The sequence below is a fragment of the Gopherus evgoodei genome, chromosome 8 (genome assembly GCF_007399415.2).
Source record: "Gopherus evgoodei ecotype Sinaloan lineage chromosome 8, rGopEvg1_v1.p, whole genome shotgun sequence".
Classification (NCBI taxonomy): domain Eukaryota; kingdom Metazoa; phylum Chordata; order Testudines; family Testudinidae; genus Gopherus; species Gopherus evgoodei.
In genome coordinates, this window is record NC_044329.1 from 54,874,683 (window position 1) to 54,889,069 (window position 14,387).

The following is a 14,387-nucleotide window of genomic DNA, read 5'->3' on the forward strand; positions in this document are numbered from 1 at the left end:
GAGGTTGGTATTATGCCTAGGTCACAGATGGGGAAACTGAGCCACAGAGAGGGGAAGAGACTTGCTCAAGATCACCCAACATGTAAGTGACAGAGCCCCAAATAGGATCGAGGTCTCCTGAGTCCCAGTCCAGTGCCCTATCAGTTAGGCTGCACTGCCTCCAGGAGGAGTACCCAAAGGTAGGTGAGAGGGGCAGTATCAGAGTTGTGGTGAGTCCCAGACCTGGGGGACAGATGGTCAGGAATACAGTGCAGTGCTAGGGCTGTACAGGATTTGCTAGAACATGCATATTTTTGCTATGTGGAAAGGTCTATCAAATTGAATAGGGAGCTATAGATACTTAAAGAGCCTTCTGGAGAGATGACGCTTAGTTCTGTTGGGGTTTTTTGAGCATTCTACCTATTCTGTGGACCATCCGACAGAACTGAATAGTGAATCATCACATAGGACGTATAGGGAAGTTGAAGAAAGCTATAGAAATGTTGCTGTTATCTATAAAACTCATGACAGTTATTAGCTCCCTGCTTTCACTATCTCACGGGAAGTACATTGGGATTTGTAGTTTATCCCTTTAGTTTGCCTTTAGTCTCCTAATAAGATCCCATCTCTCTTACCATGTTGATGTCTCACAAGAACTTTGCCTGTGTACTGTCCTAGGGCGCCATTAGTAGCAACAAGCAGCAATACAGCTCGCTTACCCCACAGATGGCTGGAGTAACCATTTCAGGAGCAGGCTTCCGGGCCATAAAGCGGCTTGTCTTTCACGCAACCCAAATCCTTCATGGAGGAGACTGGTCTGGATGGGGGTGCTATGTCTTCATGCTGGGCTGCCTCCACCCCACGAAGCCCAGGGCCCTGCTAACTCCTCTAGGGCAGAAGGGCAGCAGCTCCCCTGGGGATGATAGTGCTGCTAGGCGCCAGTGTGGCTGATCTGTGTCAACCTCGCTGCAGGCTGTGCCCCTTCCCCATCCCACAGCCAGATGTGTGCCAGCTTGGCCTCCAGCCCCTCCCACTCAAACCTTGGGCAGCACCAGGCCACTGGGCTGCTGCTGGAGCTCATTAACAATTGAGATTAACACAGAGAAAGGAGCTGGAACAAGAAGGACCCCACCTTGCTTTCTGCTGTGCTGCCCGTTGGCTCGCCCTGGCTCAGCTACCTCAGCCCAGAACCCAACAGCTGGTGAGTGACAGATCTCGGGGGACACTATTCCCCAGGGGCTGCCCACTTACTGCTCCAGCCCTAGTTTGCTCTTTGCAGTCAATGCTTTGGCTGCACAGGTGGAGAATGCAGGAGCTATCGGTATTAGCTTTCATGAGCACCCTACGTGCCTCAGTTTACCTGCTTGGCATTAGCCTGCCCATCTGTCTGAGGTACAGCCAAAGGAGGCTATTGGGGTAAACAAGCAGGAAATGAAGCAGTAGTTGGGATAAGCCACCTGGGGTAAACAGCTTCAAGGGAGCTAAGATGACACGGGTTGAGGTTATTACGTGGGAAGATGCTGTTCTCCGGTTGTCAGGCAGAGGAGGTGCCTGGGGTGAAAGCCTAGAGCTGTAAAAGACCAGGAAGAGCTATAAAGCTCCTCCCCTGGTTTTGGGAGGTGGGTCATCATCAGCTGCCTGTGTGGAGGACACTACCAGAGACACACTGATTGTGGAAGCACCTGCAGCAGGCAGGCTGTTCTAGCTGGAGATGAATGTAAGTGGGTGAGAGGACCTTGCCAAAGGCTGCAAGGGAAGCTGAAGGTGTAAGTGAGAGGGAAGGTGTAGCTAGGCCTGTACCATGTGATCCCTTGGCTCGGTAAATGATTAATATGTAAGTCTGAAGCCCTTGTTTTCCGTCACTTTATTCAGCTGCTGCCCCAGGCTTCTGGAGGGAAAGGGTTTACAGGGGCCCGGCCCAGCTGGGCCAGCTATGATTGGGAGGCAGGGGGCTGCAGCCCAGAAACCCAGACAAGGGATCAGCCCAGGACCATGGGGGTTCCACCCAGGGATGGGTGAAAGTAGCGAAACCTGTCTCCAGAGGGGTTCACTCATGAGGTCTCATGTACCTGGGCCAGCGCTTCTTACCAGCCACCCTTCTTTGAGGAGATGCCCACCTCGCAATGAGTGACACAGCAGGAAGATCTCAAGCGCTGCCCAAGCGTATGGAGTCCTAGATAATCCACAGCCTCTGACTGATATGTTACAGCGGGGCACCCCTTTGGGCCTCCTCGCTTCTCCTGGGCTTCTGCAATGCAAATGATTCCAGCCAGATCATGTTGTGGGGATTGGGAAGAGAGAGGTTGATATTTTGGGCCTTAATAAAAACATTCCAAGTTTATCCAGCCAGCCTAACTGGAAGGATAGAAGCATCTCTAGGGCTCCAGCTCTGGGGCTGGGGGAAGCAGTTATAGCATCCCTCTGCTCCTCAGCACAGCAGGGTGAAAGGAGCAATGAAATGGTGAGATGCAGAGGCAGCTCCCACCCCCACCCCAGTGCCATTCCTGCACCCCACACACGGGATGAGCCGGAATGTTTCTTCAAAGTAAACTCAAACGTCTGTGTCCAGCCCACTTTATATCATAGGCCCCTACTCGTTTCCCATCCCAACCCCTCCACATTTCATGCTGGGGGGCTGGTATGGTGTAGGCCAGTCCATGGCGCTTGTTTGAAGATAAGTGACCTGGTAGAAGGTGTTCATCAGCATGGCAGCCCTGCCTGAGTGCCAGCTTCCCTTGGCATGGCTCTACAGCATGGGGGAGTCCTTCTTGTCCTTTGGAGCCTCAGGGTGATTGGGAGCGCTGGTGGGAAGGCTGCTGCCCGTGGAGTTGTGGCTCGCCGCAGATACAAGATTCATTAGGTCAAAGGGAAAAGGAAGGACGATAGTGGAAGGTTTCTCGGCAGACAGGCATTGCAGCATGTGCAGGTACCGGAGCTGGACAGCAGCTGGGGAGCTGGCTAAGATCTCGGCTGCCATCTTCAAGGATTCGGAGGCAGCCTTCTCCCCATCGGCAGCGATCACCTGCAGCATAAAGGAACAAAGGGCTGTTTCTGTACTATTCCATTGGGTTGCCCCCCCGCCCCCAGGGCTGGCAGGAGCTGTGAGGGCCTGGCTGATGGGAGCTGACATTGTTTCTTACAGTGAGTCTGAGTGAAGATGCTAGGCTGGAGTCGCTGCAAGCTCCCCCCATGGCCTGTGTTCCTGCCTTAGTCTCTGCAGTGCCTCCTGCTGAGCAAAGGAGGGAGTGGAATAGCCCATGCAGCCAGAGTTCCTCTATCACTTCTCTGCTGTGCCCTCTGCTGGAAGAGATTGGGACTGCAGCAGGGTAACCACGCTGCAGCACCTACCTCCTGTGTTACTCTTTAAAGCAGGATTCCCCCGCCTGTGGGTCAAGTACCTCTAGGGCTGGTCAGAGGGGCCTTCCTGGGGATCTCGACTGGGCAGAGCCTTCCTGTGGAGGAGGGCTATAGGAGAAGCAAGGGGGGGGGCAGCCAGTCCAGGGTTTGGGAGACAGGCACTGTGCACCAGCATTTAACCTGCCCTCTCCTGTTAGGATGTCCATCAGCTCAGTGCAGGGACAGAGGCAGCCCCCAACTCAGCTAGCAGGGAGCACCAGTGGGAAGAGTTTGGTAAAGGGACTGCTCCATGCGCAGAAATGGCTGGGCTCCACAGGACATAGGCATTGCAACACAGAGTGTGGAGGGGCAGGGCTGCTGCGGGAGAGAGTCCCCTTAGGATAGGGAGGGGCACCCCTCCCACTGCAGGGTGTAGAGGGGCAGTGCTGTGAGCAGGAAGGCATGTGGGATGAGGAGCCAGTAGAGGTAGGGACAGCTGGGCCCTCAGGGGAATCTCCTCTCCTGGCGGTTATAGCGTCTCTGCCCAAATGGCCGGAAAAGGCTGGGAATTGATCCACATGGGAATATGGGGCATTCGCTGGTGTCCTACCCGCACTTTGGCCTGTCTCTGGGCCTCTGCTTCCACTGCCAGGGACTGCTGCAGTTCAGCTGGCAGCCGCACGTGGTTGCTGCAGGAGGAAGAGACTGGAGTTACACAGACCCTGGAATTCCACACCCACAGGTGGTGCCAGGCTGCTAGCCTGCCTGACACTGCGCCCCAGGGTCTCCTTCCTGCACTGAGACAGGTTACAAAAGCCCCTGGAGTTTGGATTTTCAGCCTTCCAGTCTCATTTCCCATCCAGATGGTCCCAACCCACCTAGCACTGGAATCAATGGGGGGCCTTCCCAGGGACACTCTGATTCTTGTAGGGTCTGCTATTGGCCGAGCTGTGCTTTTCTCCTTTGGAACCGGGCCGGGAAATCTGACTTGCAATAACAGGGCCAGATCCCCAACTGGTGTAAATGGGTGTAGCTCTGACGACATCCATGGCACTAGGCTGAGTTACCCCGCTGAGGTGCTGGCCCCAGCTGGAAAACACAAGAGCTTTTTGTGCCATTTAAACATTTGCAGCCCAGTGAGTGGAGGTGCTGAGTATGTGGGCAAAGGAGAAGGGCTGGGTGGGGGCTCAGGGCGCTGAAGAGGTGACACTAGGATAGAGCTTCAGGGGCAAAGGCGGAAAAGGAGCAGACATTAGCAAGCAGTGTTTGTAAAGGGGCACGGGGAGGTTTCTTTACCCTGCTGGGTCTCCGCTTCATACATTTCCTACCTACATTTCTGTTCTCTCCACCTTGATTCCCCAGCGACATGTGACTGCATCCAAGGCGACCTGTAGAGATGGGGATATACTGACCGTAGGCAGTGTGTGTGGCCCTGTGCCAAGGCACTTACAAACAGGTCAGACATATGGTTCACTGCCTGAGAGCTCATGCTGGCAGGATGTGTCTGCTATGGATACTTGTGTGTGCTACAGAAAAACACTTCTGGTTAAAAGGCTCAAGTGTCTCTAAAGGTTGGACACCAAGAGAAATCCCTGTGGCAGGGCAAGGAGATAGCTGCCATGTGCGTCTTCATTGCTCTTGGCTTCTGGGTCTCACACTGTGCTCAGAAAGATTTGCTCCCAGAGAAGTCAGCTGACTCAGAAGCACCATTGCTGCCTAAAAAAATCCAGTTCTGGTGTATCTCCACTGAAATCAGCAGGATGGGGCCCACTTACACCAGGCCTGAATTTGGTCCTGGATGTGTCATTTGAATCTAGATGGCTGATCATTTCCCAGCTTGGGTTGCTTCCCCTAAACCCCTCTCAGCAGCTGGATGTGTCAGCTTTGCTGCAGCTGGTGGAGAAACCTACCGATTCCCTGCTTTGTTTATGGCTGTGGCCCATCAGGACTGTGTTCTGCCAAAGCACTTTGTCCTCGGACAGCCTCTCGAATCTAAGGGACTCAAAAGTATAATCATTACACTGTTGACTTCCATTGGGTGCAGCAAGTCACCTGACGCTATGACTGATCCCTGCAACTGATCACTGTGGGCTTCTTGTAGGCTTTCCCTGAGGCCCTTTATACACTTTTACTGTGGATTGAAAGATTGATCTATGGCACTGACCCAGAGCTCTGGCCCCATGGCTGCCCGCCTCCACATGGAGATACCTTCATTTCCTGGCCAATGCTCTTCCTCTCCAGGAGGATTTCACTGAAGGATCGATGTGCCAGCAAGCGCTTCATGGTTGTCTGCACCAGCAGCTGGACAGCACTGGAGAGGTTGGCCACGCTGGTTAGGAGGAGAGAGGCATTTTCCATCCGGTAGTAGCAGACAGCATCTATTTCCATGGTAACCATGTCTTTGGTCACCACCTAGACAGAGAATTTGGGGGAGAAGGAGCTGGTTTTGAAAACTGTAGGGTGGGATGGAGGAGCTGGGAACACTGCAGGAGAGAAAAAATGGCCTTGTGGGTAAGGCATTGGGCTGGGACTCAGGAGATCTCAGGGATTCAGGTCCTAGCTCTGCCCCAGACCAACTGTGTGACCCTGGGCAAGTCACTTTGCCTCTCTTTCTTCTCCTGCTGTTGGCCTGACTTGTCTATTTCGCATGTAAGTGGTTTGAGCAGGGACTGTCTCTTACTATGTGTGTGCAGCACCTAGCACAATGTGATTATCACTGACTGTTTACGGCAGCGTCCACTACATGCTAGAAGTCATGCAGGACGGTCCCTGCTCCAGGCTGCTCCCACACTAAGACTCTCAGATGAGGGCTCTAGATGCTGCTATTACTAGTAATGCAGCCGGGTATAAGGCATGCAGGGAGAGGGAGCCAAGGAAAAAAATGAAAAGGAAGGATTTGGGTATAGGGAGGGCCACTCCCCACTGGTCTGTGCCTGCCTAGACCCTGGAAATGACAGACTCTGATCCCAGCAAGCTGTCCTTCCAAGGCCGGTACAGATGGAGGGTTCTTCAGATGAGAGCTTAAGAACCATTCTCCAGCCTCTTCTGTGTGGGACCCCCTGGCACTTTTTGTAAGAATCTGGCCCAGTGTCTTTGGCCAAAAACTCTTCCTCCTCCTCCTTGTCGTGCAGTGTTGTGTCATGCTGTGCTGTACTGGCCATTGGTGCATTGGGTTGTGTTGTGTTGTGCAGCAGTGTGTTGTGTTGTGCTGGGCATTAGTGTGGTGTTGCCCACTTAATGTGTTCAAAAATCATGAACTTGGATTAAAAATGGTGAGATTTTAAAGTCCAAGCACCCCATCTGTATGATTTGTGTCTTCTAGTTTCTGTCTCTTTAGGGTAAATTTCAGTCACATTTGGGAGCCTTTCTGCACAGCTGTGAAGCCTAGATACTGAGCATTGATTAAGGGGGGAAAAAGTGAGATTCTTCCCCATTCGCCTGACTCCAGGGCCTGGAGCTTATAAAAAACACCAAATATCATAAGATTGGCAATAAGATCATGAGCACTGAGCAGTGTGCTGTGTGCCAGTTGGCTAGTGTCCTTTGCCCAGAGCTGACTGCATCCCAGCTGTGCTGGCCGTGCACAGCTTGTAAAGCACTTTGGGAGCCCTCAGAATCCAGAGTGCTAGCTAAGTTTGAGACACTTTTATTGCTTCAGGGCAGAATGACCAACCCTAGCCACTGGCTGCAGTTAACTTCAGGCGTAAGCCTGCCTCTTGGGTGGGTGTAATATTATGTGCCACCTTCCCACTAGGGAGCAAATAGATCTAACCAGCCATAGGAAAGGCTAATGCTAGAGATGCAAGGAAATAAATGGGAGGGAGTTGGCTTACCTCATGGAAGGGGATCTCTAGGGTTTTGAGGCGACGATCTACCTTGTGGTATGTATCCAGACAGGGAAGGAAGAAGAAAAGGCCTAGGGGAGGAAGAGACAGAACAGTGGCATGTGACTGGATGCCATGGAAGAAAGTTCCACTTCCTGACCCAACAGGAGCAAACCTGGGGCTACATAAGACAAGACAAAGACCAAGAGAAGGGCCCAGAGCTGCAGCATCTCCAGCTCTAAACACCTGCCCAGATGTCCTGCTGCAGGAATGGGTGGGGGAAGGAAAAGAAACTCTTCCCAAAAGATGGGCAGAGACATCAGACCCTGAGGGGTTCCCCTGGCCACCCAGTGCTAAGGTTTCAGAGTCACTCGCTGTCCCCCTTCACACGTCCCCACGCAGCGTGCTGGGTTCTCACTTCACAGGTGAGTCCATGTCTTAGCACCAAGATGGGTCTGAGCTGTAACATTTGAGTGGGATCCAGATCAGAACAAGCTGTGGGCTGTTTGGATGGGGGTTCTGGCTCAGGCCCATGGCTGCCTAGAGTCCTCACAGTGGGGGCTTTGAGGAGGGGCATACTAGGCCTTTGGGGTCTTAATGCAAGGGCCCCCCAGGCAGCTAATGTGGGGAGTGTGGATGGAGCAAGCTGAGTATGGCACATACACGCGAAGGGCCCCGTGAGAGGAGACAGGTAGGGAGATGACCACTACCTGCCGTTGGGGGTGGGAAAGGGGCTGCACTTCCGCCTCCTCATGGTTGGGAGGGGGAAGGGAACCAGGGGGCATGAAGCCAGACCCCACCACTTCAGCAGTGGTTGGAGGCCTACAGGTGTCAGGAGCCTGCCAGGAGAGGAGCCAAAACAAGGCTCCCGAGAAATCCCCTCTCCTTTCTTGGCTCAGCTGCATGGGGCGGGAGAGGGCTGAGGGAGCCGCAGGCACAGAGCACAGGATTTCCAGGTGCCCCTCACCCCACTCATCTCCTGTGGCTGCAGCAGCCCAAGGAGTAGCAAGCCCTGTGAGGAGCCAGTCACCTGCCCAGCAGAGGGCAGTGCCTGCATTGCCAGCCATTAGCAGACCTGATTGGAGAGGGAGAGTGCCAGAGCCTGCAGGGGTGGGGGATTAGAAGGACAAGGCCATTGGACGGGGGCAGAGGAAAAGGGCCCATCACAGACTCAGAATAAGCAGAGGCTGGCCTGAGTCAGGATGTACATTTGTGGTGGGTGGGGTGAGGGGGCACAGGGAGGGGGACACTGGGTATGGGATCCCCTGGGAACAGTGGGGATGGGGTGGCCGACCCGGCACTTCTGGGAGCCCCCTGGGAGCCTTGCGAGAGTGTGATGAGAGAAAGGGGTGAAGGAGTGAACAAATTGCTTACCGGGCCCTCGGGGCCTTCCAGGAAGGAGGCGCCCAAGTCGGAACACGATGGCTCTCTCGTATTCCCGCACGATCTGCAGTGGGAGACAGAGAGGCTGAAATCAGAGGGGGTGGGGCTCTGGGGGAAGGGCTGCAGCATTGGAAGAGAAGCTGGTGAAATCATTGTTTTGGGAAAACCACCGAAAGGCAAACTGCGCCAAGCCAGCCAGCCAAAGCTGTCGGCTGGCATAGCTCCATTCACGCTAGAGCTGCTATCTCCATTTACACTAGCTGAGAATCTGGATCAGAGACTATATGACAATTGCAGCTGTGGCCTGATCCCTGCCCCTGGAACTGAGAGCAGGGACTCTGTCTCTCCAGTGCTCTCAATGATCCCCCTCCGCCGGGGCCTAGGCAGCATAGAGGAGGAAGCCATTTGAATCAAATGCAGAGGGGGCAAGAGCCAGATCTAGGGTGGGGCAAGTACCTTGGGATGAAGAATTCTGGGAGGGATGCGGGGATGGGGAATGACTGGGACTGTGCATTGGGCTCAGGGGAGATTGTGATTGGCTGTGCAAGGAGACCACGACAGGGAGCTGGGGATGGGACTGAGAGCCACTGAGGGGAAGGCTGAGTTCAGAGGGGGAGCTGGGGGAGACTGGGAGTGGGAAGCAGTGTAGTGGGGGAGGGAAGACAGATCTGAGAGGAGCCAGTGTGCAAGGAGACAACTGGGACTGGCTGAGCAGAGAGCCTGGGGCAAGGGGTCAGACTGGGGGAAGGACGCTGAGATTAGACCGAGAGGCTGGGACTGGGAGCCAGTGCAGATGGGGACTGTGGACATAGGAGGCTGAGTGGGAGACAGAGACAGATGAGTTGAGGAGCTGGGAACAGGGAACTGGGATAGCTGGGCAAAGGAGACGGGGACTGGGATGAAAACTCTGAGGAGTGGAGATGGGGACTGGGTAGGTTAGGAGGATAGGACTGGGACAAGGAGCCCAGGGTAAGGATGGGACAGGACCAGGTTGGAGGGGAATGCGCAGAAGAGTTTGCACACTAGACCACACTCCCCTCCACAGTCTGGAATGGAACCCCAGGTCCTTGAGACCATAGGTGCTGATGGTGCAGCAGCACCCGCTGGCTTGAACCCCTGGCTTGAAGTAGTACTAACAACCAAATACATGGTAATGCCATTCCTCTGCTGGGATGGGATATCTGGGAAGCCACCTGGCTATGTGTCTCATCCTCCTCTAGTGCTAGGCCATACAGAGAATAACAACCTACTATGGCCCTCAGTTACTCCCTTAGCTCAAGCAGCAGAGGGCTGCGTGGTATATGTAAAGGTTCTGACCCTGCTGAGGAATTATGTGGGAATCAGTATGATGCCACATGATGGAATTTCTGTGTTTTCAGTTTGCTTTTTTAAAACTCTAGGAAATTACAAAGCTATGTTAAAATACTACAATAAGGTTGCAAAGTCGAGTGCACCATGCATAGCCTCACCTTCATGCAGAACCAGACAGAAACGGGGAAGGTCAATATGATGAAGAAAAGAGACAAGATGGTAAGAAGCCATTCACAGATACCTCGACTGGGAGATGTCATCCCTAAAGAAAAATAAAGAAAGAATGCATTAGCAGGTGCTTATTTCCATATTACTGACCAATTGAACACCTGCTTGCATGGTCAGAAATCCAGCTTCCACCAGGTGTTCAAAACCTGCTCAGAGATAGGCAGAGTATAATCACCTGGGCTGGAATTTGACCAAGACACCTGTGTCAGCATTCAGGGCCTGGCTTAAAAGGGTAAAAATGTGGTTGTGTGTGAGCATTTTGGGGCAGAGGGCTGCATCATCATATATATTCTGACAGCACCATGGGAAAAAAGAGCTGACCAAGCACTACTGCTGGTACTGTACTTTCAATATTCAATAGAAATACTCTGAAAGTCCCAGCAAGGAAGGGGTAGTCAGTGTGCTCCATTTCCCAGATGCAGAATGTGCCAGCATCTCTCCTGTTGGGGTGGTGTAGCTTCTCTGGTGGGTTGGGTACAAAGCTTTTATTGCTGTGTATTTGGGACGATTCCATTGCCCGGGAGCATCAGAGCCCCAGGGCAGACTCCCAGCTGGACACATGAACCAAACAAAGCCAGTGCTCATAAGTGAAGGGCACCTGAATCAGGTGAAAGCTATACTTGTCTCAGCTGTTTTAAGCGGTGCCTGCATTATTCATTTGGGACTGGTACAGGGGATCTCAGGCTGGGTCTGTGTGTCCCTTTGAAATGGATTCCAACTGCAGTCTCGACCCTAATGAGTGTAGCACTGTGCATGGGTGTGTCTGCTACACCTGGAAATCCACACCAATAGGAGGGACTAGAGGCTGCAGCCCAAACCCCTGACTTGTGGTTTTGGCAGGCCAGGGCATGCCACTTTTCCACTGGTGTCCTTAGGAACAAAGGCGCAGATCCTCCAAGGTTTTAATGGGAGTTAGGTGCCAAAATACTGCTGAGGATCTGGGCCAAAGTCTTTGTGCCATGGCATGAGGCCACAGTGTGAAATGGGCAGCTGCAAGGAACACATGCGTTGTGGGGGGGAGTTTGCTGGAACATGGGAAGAAGGGTGAGACCAGTGGCTTCCCCATGGTTGGTGTAAGAGTCCTGAGCTCAAGGAGCCCAAGACCTTTGGCAGGGCTGGCAGCTGGCTCTGGGTCTGCACGTTTACTGACCTGAAGGTGGTGTCTGATTCACTCCTGAGGAGACTGTTCCCTGGGCAGTGACTTACTAGAGGCAACCCAGTGCAAGGGGAAGTTGCAACAGCTCTTTCTTTTGTGCCAGCTTTATGGGCCTGGGGATGCACAGCACAAGCAGGAGCAACGGGTGCTGCCCCACCACACTGTGCTTCAACCTTGACCCGCTGGAGCCACTCAGAGGCTATCACCTATCCCCATTTGTTAGCAGTATTGCTGGAGGCCTGGCCCCATGGTGCTAGGGATACGCACAGTAAGAGACAGTTCCTGCCCCAAACAATAGATGAAGGAAGTGCTGTTATCCCATTTACAGAGGGGGAACTGAGGCACAGAGAGACTAAAGTGACTTTCCCCTTGGGGAATTTGTGGCAGAACTGAGAACTGAAACCAATGCCCAGGCCAATCCCTTAGTTCAGAGACAATCCTGCTGCTTGGAAGTTAGTAAGTCTTTGGCCTTTACGTGGCTGGTGCCACTAGAGCTAAAGCCCCTGGTGAATTCTGTGATGTGGGCATCTCTCCTGTGGGACATAATGTCACCCAAGGATCATCAAACAGATATTAGAGGGAAACAACTCTTATTCCCCAGCAATCCCAGGTGGATGGGCAGTGACTTCCAGATGAAAGGCTACCTGGGCTCGTACTAATTCTCTGAGCCATGCAGTCCTTCAGTGCTAATGCTGCGCCTTAAAGCAACAAGTGAGCCTTCCCCAGAAATTCTGGCTCTTAACTTTGTTTGAGCTGTAAGACTGGATTAATAGCTATTTATGGAGAAAGATACAAAAGTGAGACTTGGCTTTTGTCTATATTGGCTGGTGTGTGTGAGAGAAACAGGATAAAGGCTTACAATGAAAGAATGGTTGTCTGAGCTCTGAGTGTTTATTTACTAATGGACAGTACAGGAAGGAGAAAGATGAGGAAGCAGATATCATTTTAAAGACACCTCATGTGTCCTGATAGTTCTGTTCTTTCTGTAACCTACCAGCACCTGCAAAGCTTGTGCATTTATAGCCCCTTCCATTCAGGAATGAGTTAAGCCTCACACACTCCCTGTGACATAGACTATTTCCCCTACTTAACAGACAGGTCAGCTCACTCTCCCAGGTTCATGCTTATACATACCCCCCCTGGGGCCTAGCTGAGACCAGAACCCTGCTCTTCTGCTATCAGGCAGGTGCTCTAGTCACTATGCTCCATTGGCTCTCCTAGTTTTGGCTTTAAAATATTCCCCCTTTGAACCTTCCTCTCTGACCTGCCGTCAGTAGCCAGGTATGAAGGAGAGGGAGAGCCCCCTTCTCCTACTGAGCGGATGCTGACTCCACCCTCTCCCCAAAGTGGGCATGCTCCAGCTTCCACTGGCTGCCCTTAAAAGATGGTCTTTCAGGGCTACTGCCCCCTTGAGAGGACCTGGGGCTCTAGTGGGCAGATGGCTTCCTGCTGGGTGCAGGCATGCCCCTGAAAGTGGAATGCTTACTCTTCCCAAAGGTGAGTTAACATCCCTGCTTCTGTTGACCACTACAGTCTCTTCTGCCTTTAGGGGCGCTCTGCAGAAAGGTCAGGTCTAGAGAGGAGCTTGAACCTAAGCCCTAGATGCCAATACACCAAGCTTTAAGGGTTCAGAGTCTGTATCTGAGTTTTGCAGCTGGATCTTCTCCCTACAACAAGTTGAACTAAACCTGTGGCTGGAAACACTCTCAAACTGCGTGTGTCCTCGGAATCTCCAGCAATGCTCGGATTGTGTGGCTTGGTTTCTTGGTTGTAGCAATGAGATGCTCCCTGTAATCAAGACATAACTCCATGGAGGAAGGAGGCAGCTGTAGAGAATTAGTCATCAGAGACAGAGAAGCAAAGCAGGGGCAGCAGAGCAGCTGGACTGGGGAGGGTTTTTGCTGCTTCTTGACATTCTCTCCCATCCCTGTGATGCCAGGACTGAACATATCAGTTCTATGGATAAAGCATGTGCCTATTGGAAGTACAGTGCCAATGTGCAAAGGCTGAGAGGCCAAGAGCTCTGTTGATCATCTCACAGTTCCCCTCCTTTCCCCCTGTGCCAAATCCCTGCTCCTGGAACTGGCCATCTCCATCTGTTTTCTGTGGCAATAGGTTGGTTCAGGTGCGTTCTGGGCAGAGCAAGGCTTAAGAGCCACCTAGGATAAACTCTAGCTAGAAAATTCTTCCATCTAAGGGCGGTAAATAATCCTCTGTGCATCTCAGGGCTAAGGGGTAATAAAGCCTGCAAGGCCATGGCCTAACGAAACTCATGAGCAGTGCTCTGAGGCCTAGAGGGATGCGGGGTGGATGCTGCTTGCTGCTAAATTCATTGCTTTATTAGAAATGGAACAGGTCTTGATGTCTCTGAGCAGCCTGGCTAGCCTCAGGGCCTGGTGCTGAGCCCTTCTGAAAATCTAGCCCTAGGGGTTTGTGTGATCACTTGCTCCTGCGTCATGCACTTATTGCAACTGCTTTGCTCTCCCTTGGCACTGGTGTAAACGTTGATACAGGGATCAGACCAGAATCGGACCCCAGTGCCCCAGGAGCCTCTGTGCCTATCTCTCTCGTGCCCTTTCCAAATCCTACCTTCCTCTTGCCGCTCGCTTTCCAGCAGTGCCATCACCTCTGTTTCCTCGTCAAAAGAGACCACATCATCCACGTCCACCACTGTGGAGCTTGGCACCCGGCTGTCTATCTCTGTGGGGCTCTTCCCCTCTTTGGCTTTCCCCCTCTTGAGCCCCTCTCTGTCCTTGCTGGCTCCTCTTCTGCTTTCCACCTTTTCTCTCCTGCCCTGTGAGTCTCCGGGCTCTTTGTTCCTCCTGTGGGACTCCCTGGAGGAGCTGCGAGACTGCTTTTCCATCCTCATCAGGCTGTGAGCGGAGGAGCATGCAGCTCTTGGGAAGCAGCTTGCTGTGACAGCAGGATGACCGGTCTTGGGAATTTATCGGGGAGTGGAGGAGGTGGCAGGCGGGGGAGGTGCAGGAGATTTTGAGCATGCTTTGGGCTTGTTAGACTTGTTGGACAGTGAGCCAAGCAAGCTGTTTCCCAGACACTGTCCTATCCCCCATCTACCCAGCACTGGCAGGGGAGTTTCAGGAAGGTTCAGTCCTCACCGCTCAGATGCCAAGATGGTGGAATCCATGATGAGGGTCTGTTTGCTCTTGCAT

At 52.9% G+C, this 14,387-nt stretch overlaps 1 protein-coding gene across 1 annotated transcript; it reads right to left on the minus strand.

Moving 5' to 3' along the window:
- Window positions 1-2,725: 2,725 nt before the first annotated feature.
- On the minus strand, window positions 2,726-14,108 carry NPHS2 (NPHS2 stomatin family member, podocin). Its single transcript, XM_030573120.1, is given in 9 exon segments — window positions 2,726-3,001; window positions 3,926-4,004; window positions 4,648-4,703; window positions 5,524-5,727; window positions 7,149-7,231; window positions 8,514-8,586; window positions 9,992-10,095; window positions 13,807-14,087; window positions 14,089-14,108. Coding segments are annotated over 9 exon segments (1,176 nt in total).
- Window positions 14,109-14,387: the final 279 nt, after the last annotated feature.